The sequence below is a fragment of the Emys orbicularis genome, chromosome 2 (genome assembly GCF_028017835.1).
Source record: "Emys orbicularis isolate rEmyOrb1 chromosome 2, rEmyOrb1.hap1, whole genome shotgun sequence".
In the NCBI taxonomy this organism is placed as follows: domain Eukaryota; kingdom Metazoa; phylum Chordata; order Testudines; family Emydidae; genus Emys; species Emys orbicularis.
In genome coordinates, this window is record NC_088684.1 from 144,271,948 (window position 1) to 144,295,213 (window position 23,266).

Below are 23,266 nucleotides of genomic sequence, written 5' to 3' on the forward strand. Positions count from 1 at the left end.
CTGGGGGGAGATGACACAGTGGAGCCCTGAGGGGGCGTGAATACAGAGAGAGACCGGATGGCACACTGAGGCCCCAGGCTGGGAGCCAGGACTCCTGGGTTCTATGCCCGGCTCTGCTCCTGACCCCCTAGGTGCCCCGTGGCACCGCCCGTAACGACTGATCGTGGCAACACCCGCTCTCTGACATGGGGCTGGTGCCCCGGAGCCCTGCCAGAGGCTGCGGGGAACACTGGCTGGGAGCCCGCAGCCCAGGTACCAAGGGCGCAGGAGCTGCGGAACGGCAGAGAAAATCGGGTTGAAAACCAAGTCCCAAAACCCTGCAGGAAAAGGGGACGTCGGCTTGGATCCCTGGGGGGAGTCCCAGCTCGGGCCAGCCCACCGCTGGCCAGGCACAGGTGAGGAGCCCAATTGCAGCCACACCGGCCTGCAGCGAGAGCTAGCCCAGGGCATGCAGAGGGACTCCAGCCTGGCCCGCCCCCCGGGCCACACAAATAGCACACCCCGTCCCAGAACCTCCTACCCCCGGCACACGCAGAGCAACCCCGTCCCAGAACCTCCTACCCCCGGCACACGCAGAGCAACCCCGTCCCAGATCCTCCTACCCCCGGCACACGCAGAGCAACCCCGTCCCAGAACCTCCTACCCCCGGCACACGCAGAGCAACCCCGTCCCAGAACCTCCTACCCCCGGCACACGCAGAGCAACCCCGTCCCAGAACCTCCTACCCCCGGCACACGCAGAGCAACTCTGTCCCAGAACCTCCTACCCCTGGCACACGCAGAGTGAGCCCCCGCCCAGACCCCCCCAGCACATGCAGAGCGAGCTCCATCCCAGGACACCCCCAGCACATGCAGAGCGAGCCCCATCCCAGATCCCCCCCAGCACACGCAGAGTGAGCCCCATCCCAGACCTCTGCCCCAGCACACGCAGAGCGAGTCCCATCCCAGATCCCCCCCAGCACACGCAGAGCGAGCCCCATCCCAGGACACCCCCAGCACACGCAGAGCGAGCCCCATCTCAGGACACCCCCAGCACACGCAGAGCGAGCCCCATCCCAGATCCCCCCCGGCACATGCAGAGCGAGCCTTGTCCCAGACCTCCCCTGGCACATGCAGAGTGAGCCCCATTCCAGACCCCCTCCGGCACACGCAGAGCGACCCCGTCCCAGAACCTCCGACCCCCGGCACACGCAGAGCGAGCCCCATCCCAGACCCCCCCAACACACGCAGAACGACCCCGTCCCAGACCCCCCCCCCCCCGGCACATGCAGAGCGAGCCCTGTCCCAGAACCGCCCCCCCAGCACATGCAGAGCGAGCCCCGTCCCAGACTCACCCCCCGGCACACGCAGAGCGAGCCCCGTCCCAGACTCCACACAGGTTCCACAGACTGACTGTGCGTTGTGTGAAGAAATACTTCATTTTGTGTGTTTTAAACCTGCTGCCTGTTAATTTCCTTTGGTGACCCCTAGTCCTTGTGTTATGAGAAGGAGTAAATAACACTTCCTTATCTACTTTCTCCACACCAGGCATGATTTTATAGACCTCAATCATATCTCCCCTTAACCGTCTCTTTTCCAAACTGAAAAGTCCCAGTCTTATTAATCTCTCCTCACACGGAAGCTGTTCCATACCCCTAATCATTTTTGTTGCCCTTTTCTGAACCTTTTCCAAGTCCAATGTATCTTTTTTGAGATGGGGTGACCACATCTGCACGCAGTATTCCAGATGTGGGCGTACCATGGATTTATACAGAGGCAATAGGATATTTTCTGTCTTATCTATCCCTTTCTTAATGATGCCCAACATTCTGTTCGCTTTTTTGACTGCCGCTGCACATGGAGTGGATGTTTTCAGAGAACTCTCCACAATGACTCCAAGATCTTTCTTGAGTGGTAACAGCTCATTTAGACCCCATTATTGTATAGGTATAGTTGGGACTCACCCATGGAATTCGACTCCTGGTCCTCTCCACTGACTCCTGCCAGTTCCCAGCAGCGGCACTGCCCCGGCTGGGGGAACCCTCCAAACTGCCCCTAGATCCCACTGGATTGAAGTGTCTCTGGTTCAGTGTACCCTCTCCTGTCCCAGCCCCCTTGTCTTCCCCAGCCCCCCATTCTGCCCCCTCGCTGGGCAGCTCCCAACTGACCCCACAACCACCCTTCTCCTGGCTGATCACTCAAGGCTGCTAACGCAGAGACGCCAGCTGCCGGGCACTGCCCACCACACCTTGCTGCCCGGCCAGCCCTGGGGGGCACCTGGCTGGCTGCTGGCGGGGCTGTTACCTTTCGTGTCCTCGTCCTCTATGGTGGTGTTGGTGCTGTCGGACGATTCCTGCGAAGACAGGCGGGAGGGAGAGAGACCAGAGAGCGCGTTAGGCAGGGCTGGGCCACGGTCACCCGGTGTCCAGGCCAGAGCCCCAGCACAACCCATGAGCCTCGTCCTGCGTCTGCCCCACACGTGGCCCCTCTGGGCGTGGACGCTCAGCAGCACTGTGATGTGGCAAAGGCAGGACAGCTTCGCAAGGCAACCCCCTCCAGTACTCCCCCCCAGGCCCGGCAGATCCAGGCCCCCAACCCAAGTCTGGGGCCTTTAGGAAGATATATCTGCCCCCTTCCCCTAGTGGGGCCTTAATTCCCCTCCGGGGTGAACGGGAGTGGCCTGGAACAGCTGTGCCCACGATGGCAGCCAGGCACAATAGTCGGCTGAAGATCTGGCCCCGTGCCCCTCACCGTGGTATCGGGGAGGGGAGCTGTGCTTGCCCTGAAGCTCCTGAGCGAGGCTAGCCCGGGGGGGACTCAGGCATGGCTCACAGTAGCCAGGTCTCTCTTGAGGCTCCCACTCATGCCTCCTGCCTGCAGCCCTGCCCCTCCAGCGCTGGGGCAGCAGGGAAGGACGGGGAATGGCGCCAGGGACCCCTCGCAGCACCAGGCAGGACTGCAGGGAGAAAAGCTGCCCTTTGACTCTGGGCCAACAGCCCTCCCCAGAACCCTTCCTTGGGCACCCACCTGAGCTCCATCCACTGATGCTCCAGATCAGGCTCCTGGCCAGCCCAATCCTGCGCCCCACCTTCCCCGCCATCAGCAGGGAGGCAGGAGCAGCATGCGGCCAGGGTCTTCCCCCCACAAGAGGCTCTGGGGAAGGTGGGTGGATTGCAGAGCCCTCCAGAACGAAGGGAAAATGGGATCTGCCCTTTTGCAGACGCATTTACTTCAGGTGGACAGCAAACGTTTCCCATCTCACTCCAGGCAGCTGGCGCCTGTGTTGGAAAATCCCTGTCGCGTCCCAACCCCAGGAACAATCCCAGCTCCGGCAGGGGCGTCCTGGGAAGATGTGACCTTAGCTGAGAGCCTGGAAGCCAGCCTGAGTCAGCACAGAAGGGGAAGGAGAGGAATCGCCCCAGTTACGGCACCTTCTGGTTAGTTTAACGCCAGGCCAGTCTCCTGGGTTAAGGGGAAGGAACAGCTTGAGGGAGGGGTTTGCTGGGAGCCCTGTCTCGTTCTGGGCCCACTGAGGAGACCTGCTCTGAAAAGCGCTTCACAGCCTGTGCAGACAGGTATCACGCCAGCCCTGAACAGAGACAGCGACCGGCCCGTCTCGCTGCCGTCACGGGGTTGGGGGAAACCAGGTTTCCGTGGCACCTCCGGAGCAGCGTACGCCGTCAGTGCCAGGTTCTGAGTCGCCCCAACGAAAATGGGCAGGAAGCGCCCAGGCGGGGCCAAGGCTTTGGCTTCGTGTCTAAAGGAAGGCGTCATCCAGGGGTGGGCCATCTGGCCACCAACGTACATCACCGAGCAGCAAAGGAGCCTGAATTCAAGCCAGTGCCCAAGGCTCCACCGCCATTACCAATGCTGTGAGCTAGCCAGTCCCTTCAGCAAACCTGTGCAGCTAGCCCCGTGCCCTGGCCTTCAGGAGCTGGACAAGACCCATTCGATCGCCTGGTCTTCCCCAGGAGCCTTTGTAACCATGCTGCTCTGTATGGAACACTATCACTCCGCGGCCTTGCTATTCATACCACGGCTTCCACGCTCGATTGTTAGGCAATCGCCAGCCCTCAGGCCACAAGGTGGTGTGGGACAATGAACCAGACCCAAGTCCCGTCTATGCCCTGACACCAGTTGCCTTCCCTTAGAGTGACTGAGATGTAGTTAATTATAGAGCCGATCTGCCAGACTTGCACGGTGGGAACAAAGCCCTTTCCCCACCCGTTGGAGTAAAATTTTAAAATCCTCAAGCCACAGCTCAGCCAGGGAAAAGGCCCTTAAACCTCCCACCCCCTTCAACTGGAATAGAGACGCCACCTTCCCTCTGAGCGAGACAAGCTGCCAAGTTTGCTGTCCGGGGCAGAACAACCTGCATGGCAAGACCTTCTGGTGCCACCTGGACAATTAGACAAAAAGGTCTCTGGAGAAAATAGGCCAGGTCCTGCTTGTTCCACCTTCCCTTGTTCGTCCACTTATGCGGTGAGTAAAGCGGCTAAGAGGCTGCCTGCCTGCTCATTTTTCTCAGAATAATTTCTGTAATGCATGAAGGAGAACAAAATCGGGTGTGTGCTCCTTGTTGTTTCCATGTGATGTAGAAAGAAAGCCCGTCTGCCCTGGAGTCTCTGCGGCGCCCGGCGACCTGGCCGGATTGTGACAGCACAAATCAGAGCAGTGAACTAAGGGGTTTTTTGGGCTGTTCAGACTCTTTACTTCAGGTTTGTTAATGTCTGTTTAACTCAAGCCATTCAGAAGCACCTGAGAGAAAGCAGGACTCTGTTGCAAATTCAAACAGATCCTACAGTTCCATCCTGCGTTGGCTCATAATCGCCATGGCAAAGACCTCCAGTGCGTCTTCCGCCAACCCCAGTGCAGGTTATTTTTAAGATGGAAAAAAGCAGCTTTTGGGAAACAAGAATCCCGCCCCCCCTTTTCAGCCTTTTTTATCCATCCCAGAGAACCAAACCAAGGGCACAGACCTGGCCGTTGCAGGGTGCCTTTAAGAGACAAGCTCCTTAAAAACCAACTCCTCACGGCCGCTGGGTGACTGGTGTGTGGATGTAGGTGCCAGGCCCTGCTCCTTTTGTATTCCCCAGGTGGGGCAAAGGGAGCAGAGGTAAAGCAGTGCCCTACCTGGGGACGTACTGGTCTCTGGGGGGCACACAGCTGCCAGGACTGGCCCCACCTTGATACACCGCCCGCGCTGGGGACATGCCAGCAGCTATGGCAGCATCCTGCTCTCCCGGCCGTCGACGTGCATTAGGAGTCACTCCCCCGAAGTCCATGGGGCTGTGGTGGGGGCAGGGCGATGGCGGGGGAAGCAGGCTACGGCCCACGGGGGGTTCCCTGGAGCGCTCTCGGTTTGGGATCAGTCACCCCGCGGGGCGCCGGCCCCACAGACCGGGGTAAGGGACCCATCAGGCTATTTACAAAAGCTGCACAGGCAGGTGGAAAGTCCAGCCAAGTGGACACTGAGGCGGATACAGCGCTGGGGCAATGGATTAGCTCCTAAGGGCCCGATCCTGCACACCCTCTGCCGCGAATGCACTGCTCAGCGAGGCAGGAGGCTGCCGTGCCAGACAGCTGGGCCAAGCGGGCAGGAGGGGCCAGAGGGCAGGGAATTGCAAACTGTGAATCTGTCCCTACTGCAGCCGAACCTACTCCCCGCCTGGCTCTGCCTGTGCCCCCTGCCCCGGGGAGTGGGGATGGCCAGATGCGCCGAGGGAATGAGTCGGAAGTCGGGGATGGAAAGGGATGCTCAATCCCTGCAGCGGAGAATGGGTGAGGACGAGATGCAGGCTGGGGCGGAGGCGGGAGCTGTGTGAGAGCAATGGATGAACGTGGCATGGAAGGAGTTTGTCAGTCCTCAGCCAGTCCCAGCTCTGGGGCTGTCTGCTCACTTGCCTCTCCGTGGCTGTGCTCGGAGCCAGCTCAGGATCTCTGCTCTTGGACTGGCTCCTCTGGGGTCAGAGCAGAGGCTCCCCACCCCCCTCCCTTACCGAGCAAGTGCCCCACTTCCAGCTGGATGCTGGTTGGGCCACCGAACCCCCCACCCCCAGATGGCCAGACTCCCCCAAACCCCGGTTCTGCGACCACAAACATGGCTCTAGGCCTGTTGCTGCGGGGTGAGGAGCACGCAGAGCGGCATGCACAGCAATACACCCTCCGAGAGGCAGCCAGTGCATGCTCCGAGCACGGAGCCCACTGCCCCCATGGGGCTCTGAACCCTGAGATACTAAGGCTGGAGCAGAATGGGTGGCAGAGCCCCAAGCTGGTATCTCCCCCCCGACTTCAGGGGCGTTTGCGCCTGAGGAGGGGCAGCCCTTGAGGGGGTCATCACTTGCTGTTGGCAGCAATTCCGCAGGAGACCTGGTGGGAGCAAACAGCAAAACTCCCACAGACTGCACTGGGGGCCAGGTTCCCCCCAAGAGCCAGGGTCTACCCTCCAGACTGCTCACCCACTGACCACGCTCCGTCCCCGTGAGCTCTGCAAGGAGGCCGATGCCCTGCAGACGCATCTGCTGGGCCAATCTGCTGCCCTGGACAGCTCCCTAAGGGGCACCCAACTCCTGTTCTCTTACGCTCCAGAGAGAGACTGGAGCACACTAAGGAGGAAAAGCCTGAGTCCAGGCTCTGTCCCCAGAGGTGAGAGCGCACAGCTGTGTCAGAACGTAGCCAAGATCGCAACTGGGCCAAGGGCGAAGGAAAGACAGGCAGCAGTACCTTAATGCCGTCCGCGGGGTTATGGATAACGGTGGTTTGAGGCTCCTACGGAAGAGAGACAGAGGAAGGAGAAGAGAGACAGAAAGGAAGGAAAAAACAACACAGTAGTCGTTGGAAGAGAGGGAAAGACGGATCAGAAAACGGTGACAAGAACGTGAAGGGGAGGGGGGAGACGGAGGGGGGACAGACCCAGAAGAGAGCAGGGAAGGGGGGAGGATGGAGGGAGAAAAGCAAAAAGTAATTAGTTCAGCCAAAGGCAAATGATTAAAACAACAGAGAGTGGCAGAGTAAACCAGGAAGAGAGAAACGGGGTTTGGGGGTTGGGGCTGGATCTCCATGAATGAAACCGAATCACAGCCCAAGCCATGGCATGAGCATCTAGGCGAGGTGGGGGGGAATGGAGAGCGTGAAGCTGAAATTGGATCAGAGCCCTCTGAGGCGGGGGGCGGGGGGCACGTCAGGAAGGAGGCAGGGCTGCCAGCACCCCGATACAGGCGGCACCAGGGAGCCCTGCAAGTCCCCATGAGCTCAAGAGCGGTCACGAGGGCAAGGCCAGCGCCATTCACAGGGAAGGGGCGCCCTGCTCCAGATGCCAGCGGGAAGGCAGCTAGTTGCCCAAGCATGGAAGGAATGGCCCTTTAAATGCGCCTGTCTCTGGGGAGCGCTCTCAGCCATCATCAGCCAGCCCAGGTCTCAGCCCTGAAGGAGCCTGGGTCCAGCCAGAGGGGAAGGGTCCAGCTGGGGGATCGTCTTTCCTGCAGCCTTGTGTTTGGGATGTGTGGCCCCCCCACCTCTCTCGCCACCCAAGGGCTTGCAGGTCGGCGGCACAGAGCTCTTACCTTTGCCAGAACACAGCGGGGGGGTCGCGAGATGGGCTAGCGTCCGGGAACTTTACCATGCGCTTACCTGGGAGGCCGGCAAAGTCCCCGTGTCTCATCAGCCACACAGCTGGTCTCTCTCTGGCGCCCATGTGGGTTCATATTGATGAAACAGGTATTGGAATGACCAGAAAACGTCTGGACCATTGAACGCTGGTGAGCTGCTGCCTGGCCTAATCTCACTTGTCATATGCCTGGTCCCCCCGTGATGTAATACTTGAGCGGCTGCATCGTGAGCCTCGGGGAGTGTGCGAATCACCATGCAGGAGAGGGACACGACGGAATGCGAAGAGCTGCTCTTCCACAGAAATTGTCACACCCCCTTGGAAAGCAGAGCCCCATGACAGGCTGGGGGGGAGGGTGTCGTACAACTGGGAACTCCCCACTTCCAGATTGTCAGCAAAAGGACTCAAGACGCTTGCGGCTTTTCTGCTCATCCCTGAAGACGAGTCTTGCAAGCAGACTCCTCCCATCGGCTGAGTTTACAGCTAAGAGCACATGGCAGGAAGGGGATAAGCCCTAGTTCCTTTGGTTTGGGGTTAGCTCCATGCTGCATGGACTCGGGGCAGGGGGGCAAGTGTTTCTAGACAGACGGCAAGAGATCCCCAGGCTGCGTTTAGCCCTAAAGGTCAAATCGTGCTTGCTGATTATAGAAGCCTTGCGATGGGGTGTCACCCCCGCAGGGCAGAGCAGGCTGTCAGGCAGCACCCGGGGGACAGCCTGAAAAGCTAACTGATGATGAGGGGCAGGCTGGGCTGGTATAAAGCCAGCAAGCTGGGAGCAGAAGAGGGCTGGCCGGGTAGGCTGAGAGCCAGGGCTTGGGCCGGCGGCTGGCTGGCTGAACGGAGCTGGAATCCAGGCTGAGAGGGAGAAGCAGCAAAGGATGACGAATAGCGTCAGATTGGGAAGAATAGAAAGATCTGTCTCTGAAGGGGAGGGAGCAGACGGGGATGGAAACACGAGTAAGGAAAAGGATCGACATCTTACACTGACGCTGGGAGATGTTAATCCCTTGAAAACAGCAGAACGGATTAGGCGCAGTATCAGAGAGCTAGGATGAGCTCAAAGCCGGCAGGGTGGCCATTTAGTAGGAGAACATACACATGAGGAACAGGCTGAGAAACTTCTTAAAACTAGAATCTTATGTGCAATAAAAGTAATTTGCCAGCTACCTAAGTTTGTGACAGAAGCAAGCAGGGTGACCAGATAGCAAATGTGAAAAATCGGGACAGGGGGTGGGGGGTAATAGGATCCTATATAAGAAAAAGACCCCAAAATCGGGACTGTCCCTATAAAATCGGGACATCTGGTCACCCTAGAAGCAAGAGGGGTAACGTACAGGGTTCCACTAGGCATGGCTGAGGATGTAATTAAAAAGGGGATGGGGAGGATCCAGTGCTGATTAGCAGGAGAGGGGGAGACCAGAAGCCATCCACAGCTGTCTGAGTAACATTTAAAGCTGCAACGCTACCTGATAGGAACTCAACTCTGCTGGGTTAAACCATATACTTCAGCCCCTTTGCTGCCTGTCAGGGGAAAATGAGGGGCGGTAAATGTGGAGAAGTGCGGGGGAAGAACACAACTACAATGTGGCAGTTATAAACCCAGCGCAGCACACGGAGGGTGTGTGGCCGCAGAACAAGCTAGAGAGAGACAGAAAATTAAAACCATCCATAAAACATCCTAACACAAAATATTCGCATCGGAATTTGGAGGAGGAGAAAAACGAGCTGCTGGTACAACACCACGCAGTTCAGGGCAGGGAAGATGATATAAGGGGAATAGATGAAGACACACTGCTTGCAGGCAAAGAGAAATTTATAGCATTTATGACCAACGTGATTGATTGTAGTTTACAGAACAGGGAAGAAGATGACTGAAAAATTAAAAATGATAACCAAAGTGACAGAAAAGAATTTACAAAAACAACAAGGAGTCTGGTGGCACCTTAAAGACTAACAGATTTATTTGGGCATAAGCTTTCATGGGTAAAAAACCCACTTCTTCAGTTGCATCTGAAGAAGTGAGGTTTTTTACCCACGAAAGCTTATGCCCAAATAAATCTGTTAGTCTTTAAGGTGCCACCGGACTCCTTGTTGGTTTTGTGGATACAGACTAACACGGCTACCTCCTGATAGAAAAGTATTTGCATATGGGCAATCTCTCGATAGACCACATGCATGCAATTTTAAATGAAGGTAATAATGTAGTTTAAACAACACAGCGTTTTTTTGTTGGAGCGCACATAGTTTAATAACACATGGCCGGGAATGAAAGAAAGCTGGGTTTGAAACGGAACACAACCCTGATTAGATATGTGTCCAAGAAACATGGTTAGTGAGAAAACTCATGTTTAGGATTTCAGGATATGATGTAATCAGCCGTGGCAGAGAAATGACAAGAGGAGGAAGGTCTAAGTTATGTTGGTATCGATGTGCAGAACTTATGTTTTGAGTACAATACTGTTGAGATTCCTCTGCAGAATTATAACACCTTCATACAAATCTATAATGTTTACAACCCAGATAAAAAAACGAGACAATCTAGAATTGGAAGAGTTAGTTAAGGGTGTCAAAAGCCCGTATATTATTTGTGGAGACCTTACTAGCCATATTGAATTATGGGGAAGCAGGAAAACGGACTATAAAACAGTTTCATTGATACGCCCAACCTGGTATTGCTCAATTCTGAAGGTTTCATTTGGTGGATGGGACTTTTTCATGTTTCGATCTGGGAATTGCAAGAAGCAATATGGCAAAGTAATGCAGCTGGGAAACAATAAAGAAGATGGAATGGGAAGTGATCACTTGCCTATGCTAATTACATATCAAGGCCAAGGTAACATTGAAAACATTGAAGGAATTCCTACCTGGAGGCTTAGAAAACCAAATTGGGGATGCTTTAAGAGTAGGTGTGCTGAGTATCCAAGTACTAATTGTGTAAGTGATAATCTAGAGGAATTTCATGATAATATAATAAAAGGAGCTGTAGCAGCAACCAATCTAGCTATATGTAAGATATTGAACTGCCACAAACTCCAAAATTCAGTTCCCTGGTGGAACGAAGATTGTCAAGCTGCAGTTAAAGAAAGAAATACGGCATACAAACAAGCCAAAAGTACAATGAATAGCAAGGACTTCATGAACTATAAATGCTGTAAAGCAGTGGCACAAAGAACTATTAAAAAGGCAAAGAGAGATTTGGAGAAAGTATTATGGGAAATTGAACAAAGATTCCAAGGCTTCAGAGAGAGATAAACGAATGAATGGGATACAGAACAAAAACAGATTAGACCCTGACTTAGAGTAAATGATAAAGTCGAACGTTCTGACTCAGGAAAAAGCGGACATTTTAGCCAAAGAGTTCCAAAAAGCTAGTAGTGATGCAAAGCAAAGCAAAGCAAAGAGTTTTGTGAACCCAAAAGAATGTTTGCCGAAGAAAACTGTAATATAAAGATGACACAGTGAATGAAAATTTCAGCATACTGGAACTCAAAAAAGCTAATAGACAAGAGCAAAACTACAGCCCTATATAAAGATACGATAGGTAATGCAATGCTTAAGCACCTACTGGAAGGCAGCATAAGGGTTTCTTTTAAATGATATAATAATATCTGGGAAGAGGAATACTACCGGCCGAATGGAAGCAAGCAGTGGTTATACTGATAGGAAAACCTGCCAAAATACGCACGAGACCTGATGCGTCGATCTATTCCGCAAAATGAAGGAAAGACTGAAAAATGAGAGCTTAGTAGCATGCTTGGGAAAAAAACGAAATTACGCACTATGTACAGAGCGGTCTCGGGAAAGGAAGCTGCACAGCCGATCATACTGTAAGATTAAAAAGAGAAATACAAACCCCCAGGAGGACCAGAGTGTTTCTGACAGCTGTCTTCTTGGACACCGAGAAAGCATGACACGCTGTGGAGGGAAGGCTTGCTGTAGAAGCTAGCCACGGTTGGAATAAGAAGAAGAAGGTTCAAGCGGGTAAGAGACTACTTAAGTAATAGAAGAACCATACAAGTAAAGATGGGGGCAGCTTTGTCAAATCTTTATAAACGAACTAATGGCTCTCCCCTGGGGGTGTTATCAGCTCAACCCCGTTTAACTTTATGACTAATGATCCCCTGGGGAGTATACAGGCAGGAATAGTTATTATCTGATTTGGGGATGACTGTGCGATATAGACCCAACATAGAAGGCTTCTGATAGCTGTGGAGAGAACCAATGAGACGCTCGAGGGGGATGTGGTTTCAAAATGGGGAGATATGCGGGGATTTAAGTTCTCACTTGCTAAAGCTAAGATCGTCCCAAAGAGGAAGACTGGGGAGGAACAGAACTTCTCTCTCTCTCTCTCTCTCTAGATAGGGCCCGTTGTTTTCAGTTTTTATTTTATTTAATTTCCCCCTGGAATTTACAGTGTTTATTACAACAACAAAAGCAGGCAAAAATCAGTGCAAAAAACTACTAATAATTTTTCTGGGTAAATATTGGGATTTGTTTTGGTGGATGGAAAGACGGGGGGCGGGGGGAAAGTATTCAGTAGATTAATGCTCTGACTTCTGTTCATCGGTGTGGTTTGGTGCAGAACTAAAACAGAACTCAAAACACAATGCCACCTCCGAGGTTAAGAAAACAACAGATCTCATGCAATGTATTGTAGTTTCCTAATAAAACAAGTTATTTTTTATATATCTGAATGATACAAAAGTAGGGTGAACATCAGAAAAAACAGAATAATATTTTTTGTAAAACCCGGGATTTTTTCGATAAAAATCGGTTTAAACTGAAAACAAAGGGGCTTATCTGTATAGAAAAAATACAGGTAGCTCAACATTTGACATTCTTAGGAGTTATGTCCAACAGCAAGCTCACTTGGAAGGGTCACCTAGGTAATATCAAGATTAAATGTAAAGCTAGGATGAATCTGCTTCAAAGAATTGCTGGGAATGCTTGGGGTATGCCGAGCCTTTAACTCCACTTCTAACTCAACACTCGAACAATCAGAGCCGAGCCGAGCCCAAGCTCTGCAAATCGCAGGTGGTGTGAATATCACGATTCCGTTGTGTGGGCTGCAGGTCGCAACCAGAGAAATGCCTATAAATGGAAGGATGAAATTGTTAGATTTCACATTTTGGGCAAAGGTTAATGGAAACAGAGAAGATCAAAGTACTCAATGAATAGACGAGGACTGCTGGGAATTAAGTAGAGAAGAAGTAAGTGGATGCCACAAAGTCCCAGGGTCAAAAGGTGGGTAAAAGACTTGGGTGAAAAGGAAGGTCTGGATGAAATTAAAATCTTTAGTCCTGGGAAATCCACCTACAGCTGGACGGTTGTGGAGCTGGAATGATAAGAACATAAGGATGAGCAGGGCTATCAAATATGACGACTAAGATTTCTGAATTTATACATAGCAAATGGGGCCAGCTTGCTAAAGCTCTACTGACGATTCCAGAGACAACAGCACGGGCAGAGTGGGAATAGCCTTTGTATCCCCGAATTTGGAATTAAGAGATCTAGGAGCCTAGCCAATTTTGCGGCCGTTTGATGGCCAAATTGATGGGTGTACTGTTGGCACTGACCTGGAGAAAAGCTGTATGCCCAGCTATGGCTGTTATCCTACCTGACTCTTTACTGGGTGTAACAGCGATTAGAAAGGAAGCCTTGGAAAGCAGGAATAACTTATTCAATGAAATATTGTTCTTAACTACGGAGATAGCACAATTGGGTGTATATATATAGTAACAGTTTGGATTCCGGGGCGTGTCGGGACACTGGGCAATGAAATAGCAGATAAAGCCACAAAAACTGCCTTACAAAGTGAGGAAGTTGAGAAAACAGGACTTCAAAAGTTTGATTAAGAGAGAACTTGCAAAGGAACGGGAAGTGCTTTTTCCAAGAGGAAAAAGGACAACGGTTCCATGAACTATGTCCTCAACTTGAGGATAATGGTCTATTAATAGCTATGACAGCTCTGAATATAGTTACTTCCGTTCTTCAAACAGCTCGCTGTGACCCGAATGGTAATTTATATTTACGAAACAAGCACAAAGACGTGCTCTGCGATGCGCGCAAAAGTCTAAGACCCAGCTGAGCAGCTGTTGTGGTAACGCAGGGAGGATTACACAAAAAGATTCTTTCTCAAGAACTGAGAGGCCGCGAGGTGAAAGACTATCGTCGGAAAGGACTGGTGAGGGCGCCGGGAAAGTGGGGCAGCCGTAAAAGAGAATCACTTCGCTTTTCGAAGGATACTGGGCTAGGGGGGAGGATATAGGATTTTGATGATGCGAGAACGGCTGAAGATGAAGCATAAAACGAGAGGAGAAGAAAAAGATAGAACAGAAGAGGGCTGCAGGGAACGTAATCTGGAGTTTGGGCAGGCAAGCCCAGAGGAGGGGGCTGGAAGATGGAGAAGGGGAGCAGAAAAGGGTCCAGGGAAATAGCAACAGGATCTGGGATCAAGTAGATGGCAGTTGCTAGACTTAGAGTCCCTGGTCTGGAAGCCGGAGTAGTGGGGGGCCCGGGTTCCCCTACTAACCGCTGGGGAAGCGGCAGAGGGCCTGGCCCTGGAGCAGGCACATGCACAGCTGACCCAGTGGGACTCTGAAACCTACAAGGGTAGGACTGTTAATGACCTGGCCGGAGGGCTGAGTCACACGGCGAGTCCAGGAGAGCGAGGTCAGAAAGGGATTGTGACCTGAAAAGTACTAATCCCCAGACGTGGCCACCAGGAGGCTCCCCAGCGGTGACTAACCCCCGTCACAAGCCTGTATCACCTTCTGAACCCTATGACTGTAACTCATGCGTGTGCCTACATTCGCTTGCTTTGCCCTTGTACATAACTCTCTCATTTCCTTTTCCTACCTAATCAGTCTTCAGGATTGGCTACAAGCATCTGTGGTGGGAGATCTAAGGTGCAACTGACCTGGGGCAAGTGACTGGGACTGGGGGTAACCTGAATATCGCTGTGATTCTTGGTGGAAGGAAGGGTCCGTCGATCACAGACATACACTCACCTGGGTGGCGAGACAGAGCGACGTACCCCAGGGGTACTGTTATAGCACTGGAGGAGCTTGCACTGGTTGGTGAAATCTAAGCATAGAACTCACCACCCGTTCGGGGTTTGTGCCCTGGTGTTTAACAGTCTGCCCTGCGTTTGGTATCACGCTCTTGCGTCACCGCTGGGAGCGTTACACTAGCGTGACTGTAAACTCGGGTGTAGATGTGCCATGAAGGGTTAGCCCTTAAGCGTGACTGGGAACAGACGGGTGTGTCCTGTCCGCACTAGAATTTCAAGGCATGTTAGTGGACATGCGTTAGAACGTGATCCGTGCTAGGGGTACCAATGAAAACTATTCCAGGGCTGGGCAGAGCAGGGGCACAGAAACAGGAGAAACAGGCCACTCCATGGGACGGCCTAAACGCAAAGGCCTGCGCATTGCACTCACTTATAAGGGACTTTGCTCCCTAAAGCTTTCTGCCAAGGATACAAAATCTGGTAGCCCGAGCCTCCAGCACTTTGCTCCTTGGGCAGATGCCAAGCCAGGTGTAAGATGCTGTCGCAGCAGACTTGGCACTGGTCTAAACGACCGCACGAGGGAGAGCCAAGCCCTCGGAGTGGCTGGCTGCCCAGGCAGCCTCCCCTCACTGCAGCCCTGTTCAGTCTCTGAGGCCTGTCCCCGGGATTCAGGCCCGGGGCGTTGGACCGTACAGCAGGCTACTGCCTCTCCCTGCTTCGTTTACAGCTTCGTGGAGCCCAGAGTGACCTCCTGCTCCGGCCTGTCTGTGACTCCCAGCCCCAGAGGGAGCAGCTGGCTGCAGATCAGGGCTCCGGGTAGCCCTACGGAGCCAGACCAGCGCGCAGGCTGCTGGACGCTGCGTCGGCCTTGCCCTCCCGGCTCGGCCTTGCCTCAAGCGATTGCCAACGGTGGCATCTCCCCCGCCCCTTCTATTCAGCCCCCTTGGCACTAGCCCCGGGGTGGCAGCCGGGGCCCTGCGCTGAGCAGGGAAGTGTCTGGACCTGGGTAGAAGTGAACGCAGCTCACCCTGCCTGGGCCACGGGAAGCTCCGGGAGGGTTAGAGCAGCTCCTGGGACGCTCGCTGTCCCGGGCCGAGGCCTGGGTCAGGAACAGCTTGCTCCCCAGGCGAGGCCCGGCACGCTTCTCCCCAGGCCTGTCCTACCATCCCTGGGGCTGGGCACGGTCCTGGGCTCCACACACTTACCAAGGTCAGGCCACTGTCTGCCCATGGCACTCTGGGCCAGCTGCCCGCGGACTGGTCTCGACTGTGAGTGGTCCTCCGCGGGGTCTGCTCTGGGGCTGGCACTCGCCGCACAGTCGGGCCAGGGACGGGGGCCGAAGGCAGGGAGCCCAGCCGGGTGGGGCAGGCCCTGGCACTTGCCATTGGCCGGGCTAGTGACGCAGAGGGGCAGGAAGCCCCCTCTGTTGTTTGTGAGCAGGAACATGCAGCCCTCCCCATCCGTCCGGATTGCCACAGGAACGTGGCAGGGCCCTAGCTCAAGGAGGGCAGCGTGGAAAGAAGTGGGTCTGCGCCCACGGAGGCATTCGGAGCAGGGCTGGGCTTGGAGCCGGCCAATTCAGCCCCACTTGCCTGCACGCTGGCCCTGCCCCATCTGGACTGTGTGCTCAGCACCCTCTGAGCGCACGCGGGCAGCTGGTTCACCCCGGCGGACATGGCCCAGAGCTGTGCGTAGCAGTGCCCGCTCCCGGCCATGCAGAGCCCACGTCCAGTGCAGGAGGTTTTGGGGGGCACATGAGCAGGGAGCGCCACTCAATTCCCCAGAGCCGGGCGGCTTGCAGGCAGCTGGGAAAGCGGAGGGGCAGCAGAACAGATCGAGAGCCATACCAGTGCAGCCGGAGGGAGGGTTCCTTTCGGGCTGGTGACCCCGGCGCTGCCTTTGCTGCTGTTCGTCTGCGGCTGCAAAGGAGAAACGCACCCTGAAAGACAGGCCTGGTGGCCCATGCTCCTCTCCACCCCCCACAGACCTTCCCAACCCTATGGGGCAAGCAGGGATCCCCTGCATTACGTGGCCAGGCCGAGGCGGACATGAGCAGGAAAGCCAAGTGCCTGGCGTGCATCCAGGGCTCCAGAGAAGGCCCAGATGTGGGTGAGACACAGGGGAACTGTGTATGGGCAGCTTTGCAAAGCCCTCCTGGCCTGGGAGAGACTCTGGATATTCGAGTCATGGCTCCGGGCCAGGCAGAAGCTGCAAGCGGCGGGCGCCAGCTCGCCACAGCACTGGCCTGACAGGAGCCTGCACCGCCGGCATCATTTCCCGCCGGCCTCGGGATCTAAAACCGATCTCCCCGCAGCCCCAGCATGCTGCTCACCTTGCCAACATCGACCTTCTTGTTCAGTAAGCTCTTAGCTGCTGCATGGGGAGGGAACGGACAGGGTTAGTGGCGGTTCCCCCCTTGCCAGCACCCACCGTGCTGCCGCCTGCCCTTGAGGGGCAGAGAGAGGCCGCTTCAAACCCAAACCCTGATGGGTTACGCCCAAACGCAGAAGGGGAGCGCCACCCCTTCCCCCAGCCTCCTGCACCCGGGGAGGCCCCACCTTCACCGGCTCGAGCGGAATACGAGATGGGGACCCAGAAAAGGTCACAGCGGCCGTGGCAGCCGGCCCCGTTGGCGGCTGTTCCCTTCGTGCGAGGGCAGCATGCCCTCGGTTTCCCTGCTCAGCAGAGCTGCCCCAGGCAGGCCCAAGTTCGGCCAGCGCACACGCGAGCAGAACCGGGGGGCAGGCTTTCCAGGGACAGCGCTCGGCTCTGGCAATGATGCCCCCCCGGTCGCCCCAGAGAAACCCTCCAAACCTTCCTAAGTGGGGCAGCCCTGGGGTCTCTGCTCTCTTCCCCCGGCACCTGTCGTGACCGCTGGCCAGCAGGCGCCGCTAGAAACCCACTGACTCAGAACGTCTCCTCCCAGCTGGACCTTTCACTAGCCCCTTCCCCGGTTCCTAAACGCAGGCGCTGGGCAGAGGGCGCCAGCTGCCTCCGCATGATCTCCCGCTGTTCGCCCTCTGCACCAGTCTGATCTACCCTCACCCCCGTCCCCAGGGCCCTTCTCCCCTGCCCTCACACCAGCCAGCTCAGTGCTTCGCCACCTCACAGCCAGTCAGCTGACAGCTGAGCGGTCCTTCCTCTGCCCCGACCCTTCCCACGCAGGATCACGCCCTCCGAGAGCCAGCCCCCAGCCACTACTGCCCCTCCCCACCGGGCAGCACAGCACCGAGGCGCTCTCAGAACTTGGCACAATCTCATTTCGCTCCTTGAGAGCACTTCCCCCCCGCCCCCGTCCCCAATCTCACCATGTGCCCACCAGGCAGGCCAGGGGGGGTGTCAGCCTGCGCTCCTAGAGGGGCACGTGGAGACACAGGGGTTAAGGTACTTCCCCAAGGTCAAACCTATGCTGGGACTAGAACTCAGAGATGATGCCCAGCCCCTGCTCTAACCGCTATCCCGCACTGCCTGGGCTCCCAACCCCCTGAGTGTCACAGCCTGGGTATCCATGGCCCTCCCCCGGTGGGGTCCAAACGGCAGAAGCTCGCTCTCCAGGAAGCAACCCCTGGAACCTGCAGCCCCCGCTGTGCTCTGGGTCCCGTCTTCACTGCCCTGCCCAGCCCTCCTGCCCTGGGGTCTCCAGCATGTTAGGCTGTGCTGCCTGCTTCCCCACTGTCCCCTCTGGGCCTGGCCACCTGCTCTTTCGCACCCCCCCTCCTTGGGTCTGAATCTGCATTCAGAATAGCCAACAACTGTCCTGTGTCAGCCAGCCCTGGCTGAGAGAGCAGTGGAGCTGCAGGTCTGGAATGACAGGCATTGGCAGAGATGTGGCAACCCAGGGCTGGATATGCCGGGGGTTGGGAGTCAGGATCGAGGGGCACCAGCAGGGCTGTGGGGGGAGCCCAGGGCTGGGAGAGCATGGGGATGGGGTCAGGATTGAAGGCACCGGCAGAGCCAGGGATGGGGGGCAGGAGTGGGATAAAAGGAGGTTGTGAGTCGGGATTGAGGGGCACTGGCAGAGCTGGGGGGGAGCCCAGGGCTGGGATAGCAGGGGGCTGTGGGCTGGGATTGAGGGGCACCGGCATAGCCAGGGGCAGGGGGCAGGACTGGGATAAAAGGGGGTTGTGAGTCGGGATTGAGGGGCACCAGCAGGGCTGTGGGGGGAGCCCAGGGCTGGGATAGCAGGGAGATAGGGTCAGGATTGAAGGCACCAGCAGAGCCAGGGATGAGGGGCAGGATTGGGATAAAAAGGGATTGTGAGTTGAGATTGAGGGGCACTGGCAGGTCTGTGGGGAGCCCAGGGCTGGGGTAGCAGGTGGCTGTGGGTCGGGAGTGAGGGGCACCAGCAGAGCCAGGGGTGAGGGGCAGGACTGGGGTAACAGGGGCTGCGGGTCGGGAGTGAGGGGCACCAGCAGAGCTGGGGGGAGCCCAGGGCTGGGATAGCAGGGGCTGTGGGTCGGGAGTGAGGGGCACTGGCAGAACTGCTTGTGGTGAGCCTAGGACTGAAACAGAGGGGCTGCCGGTCAAGACCGAGGTGCATTGGCAGAGCGGTGTGTGGGGACAGATTGCACACCGCCTGCCTCTATCTGCCGGCTTTTAACCGGTGCCGTTTGTTGCTCATTCGCAGACAGAAACCCTCTCTGAACGCTACCCAAGCATCGGCGCTCGCCCTACAGCCCGGGGACTAGGTGGAACACAGGGAGCGCCGCCTCCCGGCCCACTGCCCCACGGCCACCTCTGTCTCCCATCCCCCAGCCAGCTCTGAGGAGAGAACCCGGGGAAAAGTTTGCTTACCTGACAGAAATGTACAGAAGAGGAAAGCGAGAGAGACAGGCAGGTGAGAGGAGAAGGAGGGAGTGGAGGGCAGAGGAGAGAAGAGAACAAAAAGAGGTGTTGATTCCGGCAGAGTGCAACATTTGCAGGGAAGTTACCACTCACAGCTGGCCTGAGCACAGTCACACTGATGAGGGTGCGGGGGTGGGGGGTGGATAGTAGCCTTTTAAAATGCCACAGCAGTCAGAAAAGTGACAAGGCAGAACGAGGCAGCTCTCCGCTCCCCGGATCGTGTCTCTCGGTGTCACCGAAGCCAAATTCTTGGTCATTCAACCACATTGGCCATATTTCCCCCCAGTACCCCCTAACATTGCTGCCCCCCCCAATCTGGGGTTTGAAGTGATCCTTGCTAGCGTCTGGTGTTCAATTTGGCTTTGCTTCATGCAGCCAATTTCAAACCAGCGGGCGCATGCCCCCGACAGATCTATCCTGCCGTGGCTTCCTGTCACTCTGCTGAGCCCAGGGTGCGTGGGAGGGGGCTGCTGACTGGTCCACGGGAAAGCGTTACCGGTAAGCGCGGCCGTAACTACTACAGCTGTTCCCGCCACTGGCGCATTCGTAACAATGCGGGTTACTGGGGGGCTTTCCAAGGGACGGGGCCGACGCTCCGGCGCTTAGAGTCTTTAGGGACGGGACAACCCCCTGTGAAAGATCTGCCGTGGTGCAGCCAGGAGGTACCGGGATAAACGCAGGGTGACATTCGCTGGCCTGCGCCATGCAGATCAGCCTGGATGATCGTCATGGTCCTTTCTGGCCTTAACCACGCGGAGCTTCTTCGGCCCTGGCAATAGAGGCTGTGATCAAAAGGTAGCTGGTAGCTTTCCTGGGAAACAGAATGGCTTCCTTGGCTCTGCAGCATGGATCCGGTGGCCGACAGCGTCTGTCACTGGGCTGCACACAGCCACGGAGGGCACCCAGCCAGCAAATCCGGCCAGCTGTGACTCAGAAGGGAGCTGTTTGGGTGCCTTTGATAAAATGCACCGCGCAAGTACCTACACTGTGCTGAAAAGGCTACAGGCTTGGCCCATAGCCATGCTCTATGCGATGGTCTAGCTGGAATCACCCCAAGATTGGAGGACGAGTTACTCCAGGATTAGAAAGCGTCTTGTGGACTTGAGACATCCGTGCAATGCCCGTGGGGACAGAGGTCCCAGCTCGGGCTTTGGCAGAGCATTCCTCGCATCTGGAGAGTGAAATGGTCGGTTCTGCTGCAAGCAACACAGGGAGCTTTGCACTTTCCAGCTGTGCTATTAAGGAGGGTCAATATCCCTCGCTGAGGGAGGAAGAGGGGCGGAGGCGTGACTCACCCAAGCTCACCCAGCAAGTCAACGCCAGAGCTGGGAACAGAACCCAGGAGTCCCGGCCCCCAGTCGAGCGGCTCATCCCCTGGGTCACCCTGCCTCCCTAGAGCAAAGCCACCAAGCACGTAAACTGTGCCTGCCTCGTCAACCGTCACTCTCCACATGACACAGAAGAGCAGCTCTTCCAGGGCTCGCAGAACCTTGCAAATCGGGAAGGGGAGCTGCCTTCATACCTTTCAGCAGAGCCCCCTGTGGGGAGCATCCAGACAGGCGGTACCAGTAACGTCTGGCAATCCTGGTGCCCTCCGGCAGGGGACAGCCGCCTGGCTGGGAAACGAGAGCATGGCGTGCGCTGGGAGGGAACCCAACCTCAGAGACCATCTACGTGCCACTGGCAGTGGGCTCCCATCCCCATGGAGGAGGAAGTTGGCCGTGCAAAACGGTCACGCTCGGACCCTCAAAGCTCTTCTGACTGGTAACCCAGCCAGAAAGCAGGGGACGAGGTCTCCAAAGCCCAGCCTGACCCTGGGCTCTCCAAACCTAACTCCCAAGGTCACGCTTGGGAATGCCCGTCCACAAGGTTCAAGCTGCCGGACGCCCTGCACTGCACGTGTAGGGTGAGGGACCTGGTCTCATCATGTGAACTCACAGATCCTGGCATAGCACGACCTACCTACAAGGCTGGCCCAGATGCTACAGTAACCGTCTGGGGGGCTCATCCCCAGTAGCCATGGCGAGGGGAGGGGAGATGGATGCCAGCAGACTGAGATCGCTCATGGCCCCCTGGGCGTGTCACTTTGCTATGGCTGGCTCCTGGACCGGCAGGGAGCCCAACTGAGTGTAAAGTGAGGGACTGCAGCTTGGTTTCCCGAGGCTCTGGATTGGCAGAGGATACAGCTCTGGGGAGGTGATGCATTCGTTCCTGTGACGAAGTGGGGGATTTTCTTATCTTTTCGTGGTTTTCCAATGGTTTGCATGCAGAGGGAGTGGGACTCAGTGCCCCTGGGTGTTACTGGTTTAACGAGGTGAGGGGAGAGGGAGTTTGTTGTTACAGAGGACCGGAGAGGGAACTTGGGACCCCAGCCAATGGCCTGGAGGAGGGACACCCCGGCGACTGGTGACCTGACGACCCTCACCGGAGACCCAGCTCAGGAGTCGCAGCCAGTTCTGGCCAGTGGGAGGACAATGGGCTGCGGAGAGAGGACCCCATGACCTAACCAGCCGGTTCCAGCCGGGGGGAGGGAGGGGGGGAGAGCAGAGGAGGCCCAGACGACCCTGTTTACCTGGAGAGAAGACAATGGAGAGAGGCGGGGCCTGGGGTCGGTGATATCAGATGCCCAGCTGGGAAGCAGGGGGGCTCTGGGCTGGAGAGGGGGAGCAGGCAGAGCCCACCTGGATGCAGGGAAGACTGGGATGTGCTGTGCTGAGGGAGGCCAGGCCTCAGGGTCAGAGGGTTTCCTGTGCTGTGTTCAATGCTCAATAAACCCTCCTGTTTTACGCTGGCTGAGAGTCACTCTGGTCTAGAGAACAGGGTTGCATCAACCCCTTCGGGGGGGGGTGGAGGCCCCGGGGGTCCAAAGCGAGTGGACTCCCTGAGGGGGCCCGTGGCGAGAGACAGACGTGCTAAGGCTCAGAGAGGTGCGGCTCCAGGAGGTGGAGGGCCTGACCCCGAGAGAGAGTGGACCCCCGAGAAGGGCTGTCTCACTGAAAGGGGTTCCCCCCACGGACCGCACGGAGCCAAGAGTGGGCACCGTGACAGTTCCCCAAAGGAGAAGGGTGCAGAACCAGAGAGGATTTCACACCTTAAAGCCAGCAGGGAGAACCCAACACTCTGGGCTTATTCATTATTAGAGACAATGGGAAGACTCTGGAGGGCTACAACCCTGGCGTGACGGGATCGGGTGCAGGAAGAGGCGAGACAAAGCCAGGCCCGTTGTCTACAGCCGAGGAAGCTGCCAGCAAGGCGGGTGCTCCGGCAGAGATCTCTCGCTCAGAGGGCAGGGGAGATCTGAACATCAATGACAAGAAGCCTTGTGCACCGTGGGTGAGACTTGTCTGGAGACAGAGGGGATGGAAGGGGACAAAGCAGGGAGTGGGGCAGAGATGATTTAGTTGGGGATTGGTCCTGCTTTGAGCAGGGAGTTGGACTAGATGACCTCCTGAGGTCCCTTCCAACCCTGATATTCTATGATTCTATGAACCTCACGGGTAGAGGGGCCAGAAGCCACTTGCAGCCGCTCTCCATGTCCTGGAGGATGGTGTGTAAGATGAGGTGCAAAGGGACCCTTTGGGCCAACCCTTTGCCTAACCCATCGGAGCAACTGCCTGCCACACCTACGACGAGCTGATGTGCCAGAGCCAGAGCTTCTTCTGGGGGAGTGGCATCAGGCAGGACAGCAATGGAGGGGTCACAGGCTGTGGATCCCCCCTGGAGAAGAGGGGAGCAGTGCATTCAGCACCAATTGCTTCCGATCAAGGCCCGATCTAGGATCCCGGATCTAGGGGCTGGTCTACACTGGGGGGGGGGTCTACGTGA

The 23,266-nt window shown here is 56.2% G+C and overlaps 1 protein-coding gene across 15 annotated transcripts in view; it reads right to left on the bottom strand.

Annotated features, from left to right (window-relative positions):
* The window catches only part of CAMK2B (calcium/calmodulin dependent protein kinase II beta), a 138,791-nt gene that overhangs the window by 10,171 nt on the left and 105,354 nt on the right, over positions 1-23,266 (bottom strand). For 2 of the 15 annotated variants that reach the window (XM_065397905.1, XM_065397902.1), the window contains 4 exons: positions 16,929-16,966; positions 16,444-16,515; positions 6,702-6,746; positions 2,283-2,331 (listed from right to left, as the gene is read on the bottom strand). The exons of 1 other annotated variant lie outside the window; for it this stretch is intronic. In XM_065397905.1, the coding sequence (XP_065253977.1) occupies positions 2,283-2,331; positions 6,702-6,746; positions 16,444-16,515; positions 16,929-16,966 (204 nt within the window). Of the gene's footprint in view, positions 1-2,282; positions 2,332-6,701; positions 6,747-16,443; positions 16,516-16,921; positions 16,970-23,266 lie in introns of all 15 variants that reach the window. 12 more of the 15 variants (XM_065397914.1, XM_065397915.1, XM_065397912.1 and 9 more) reach the window with 10 other exon arrangements.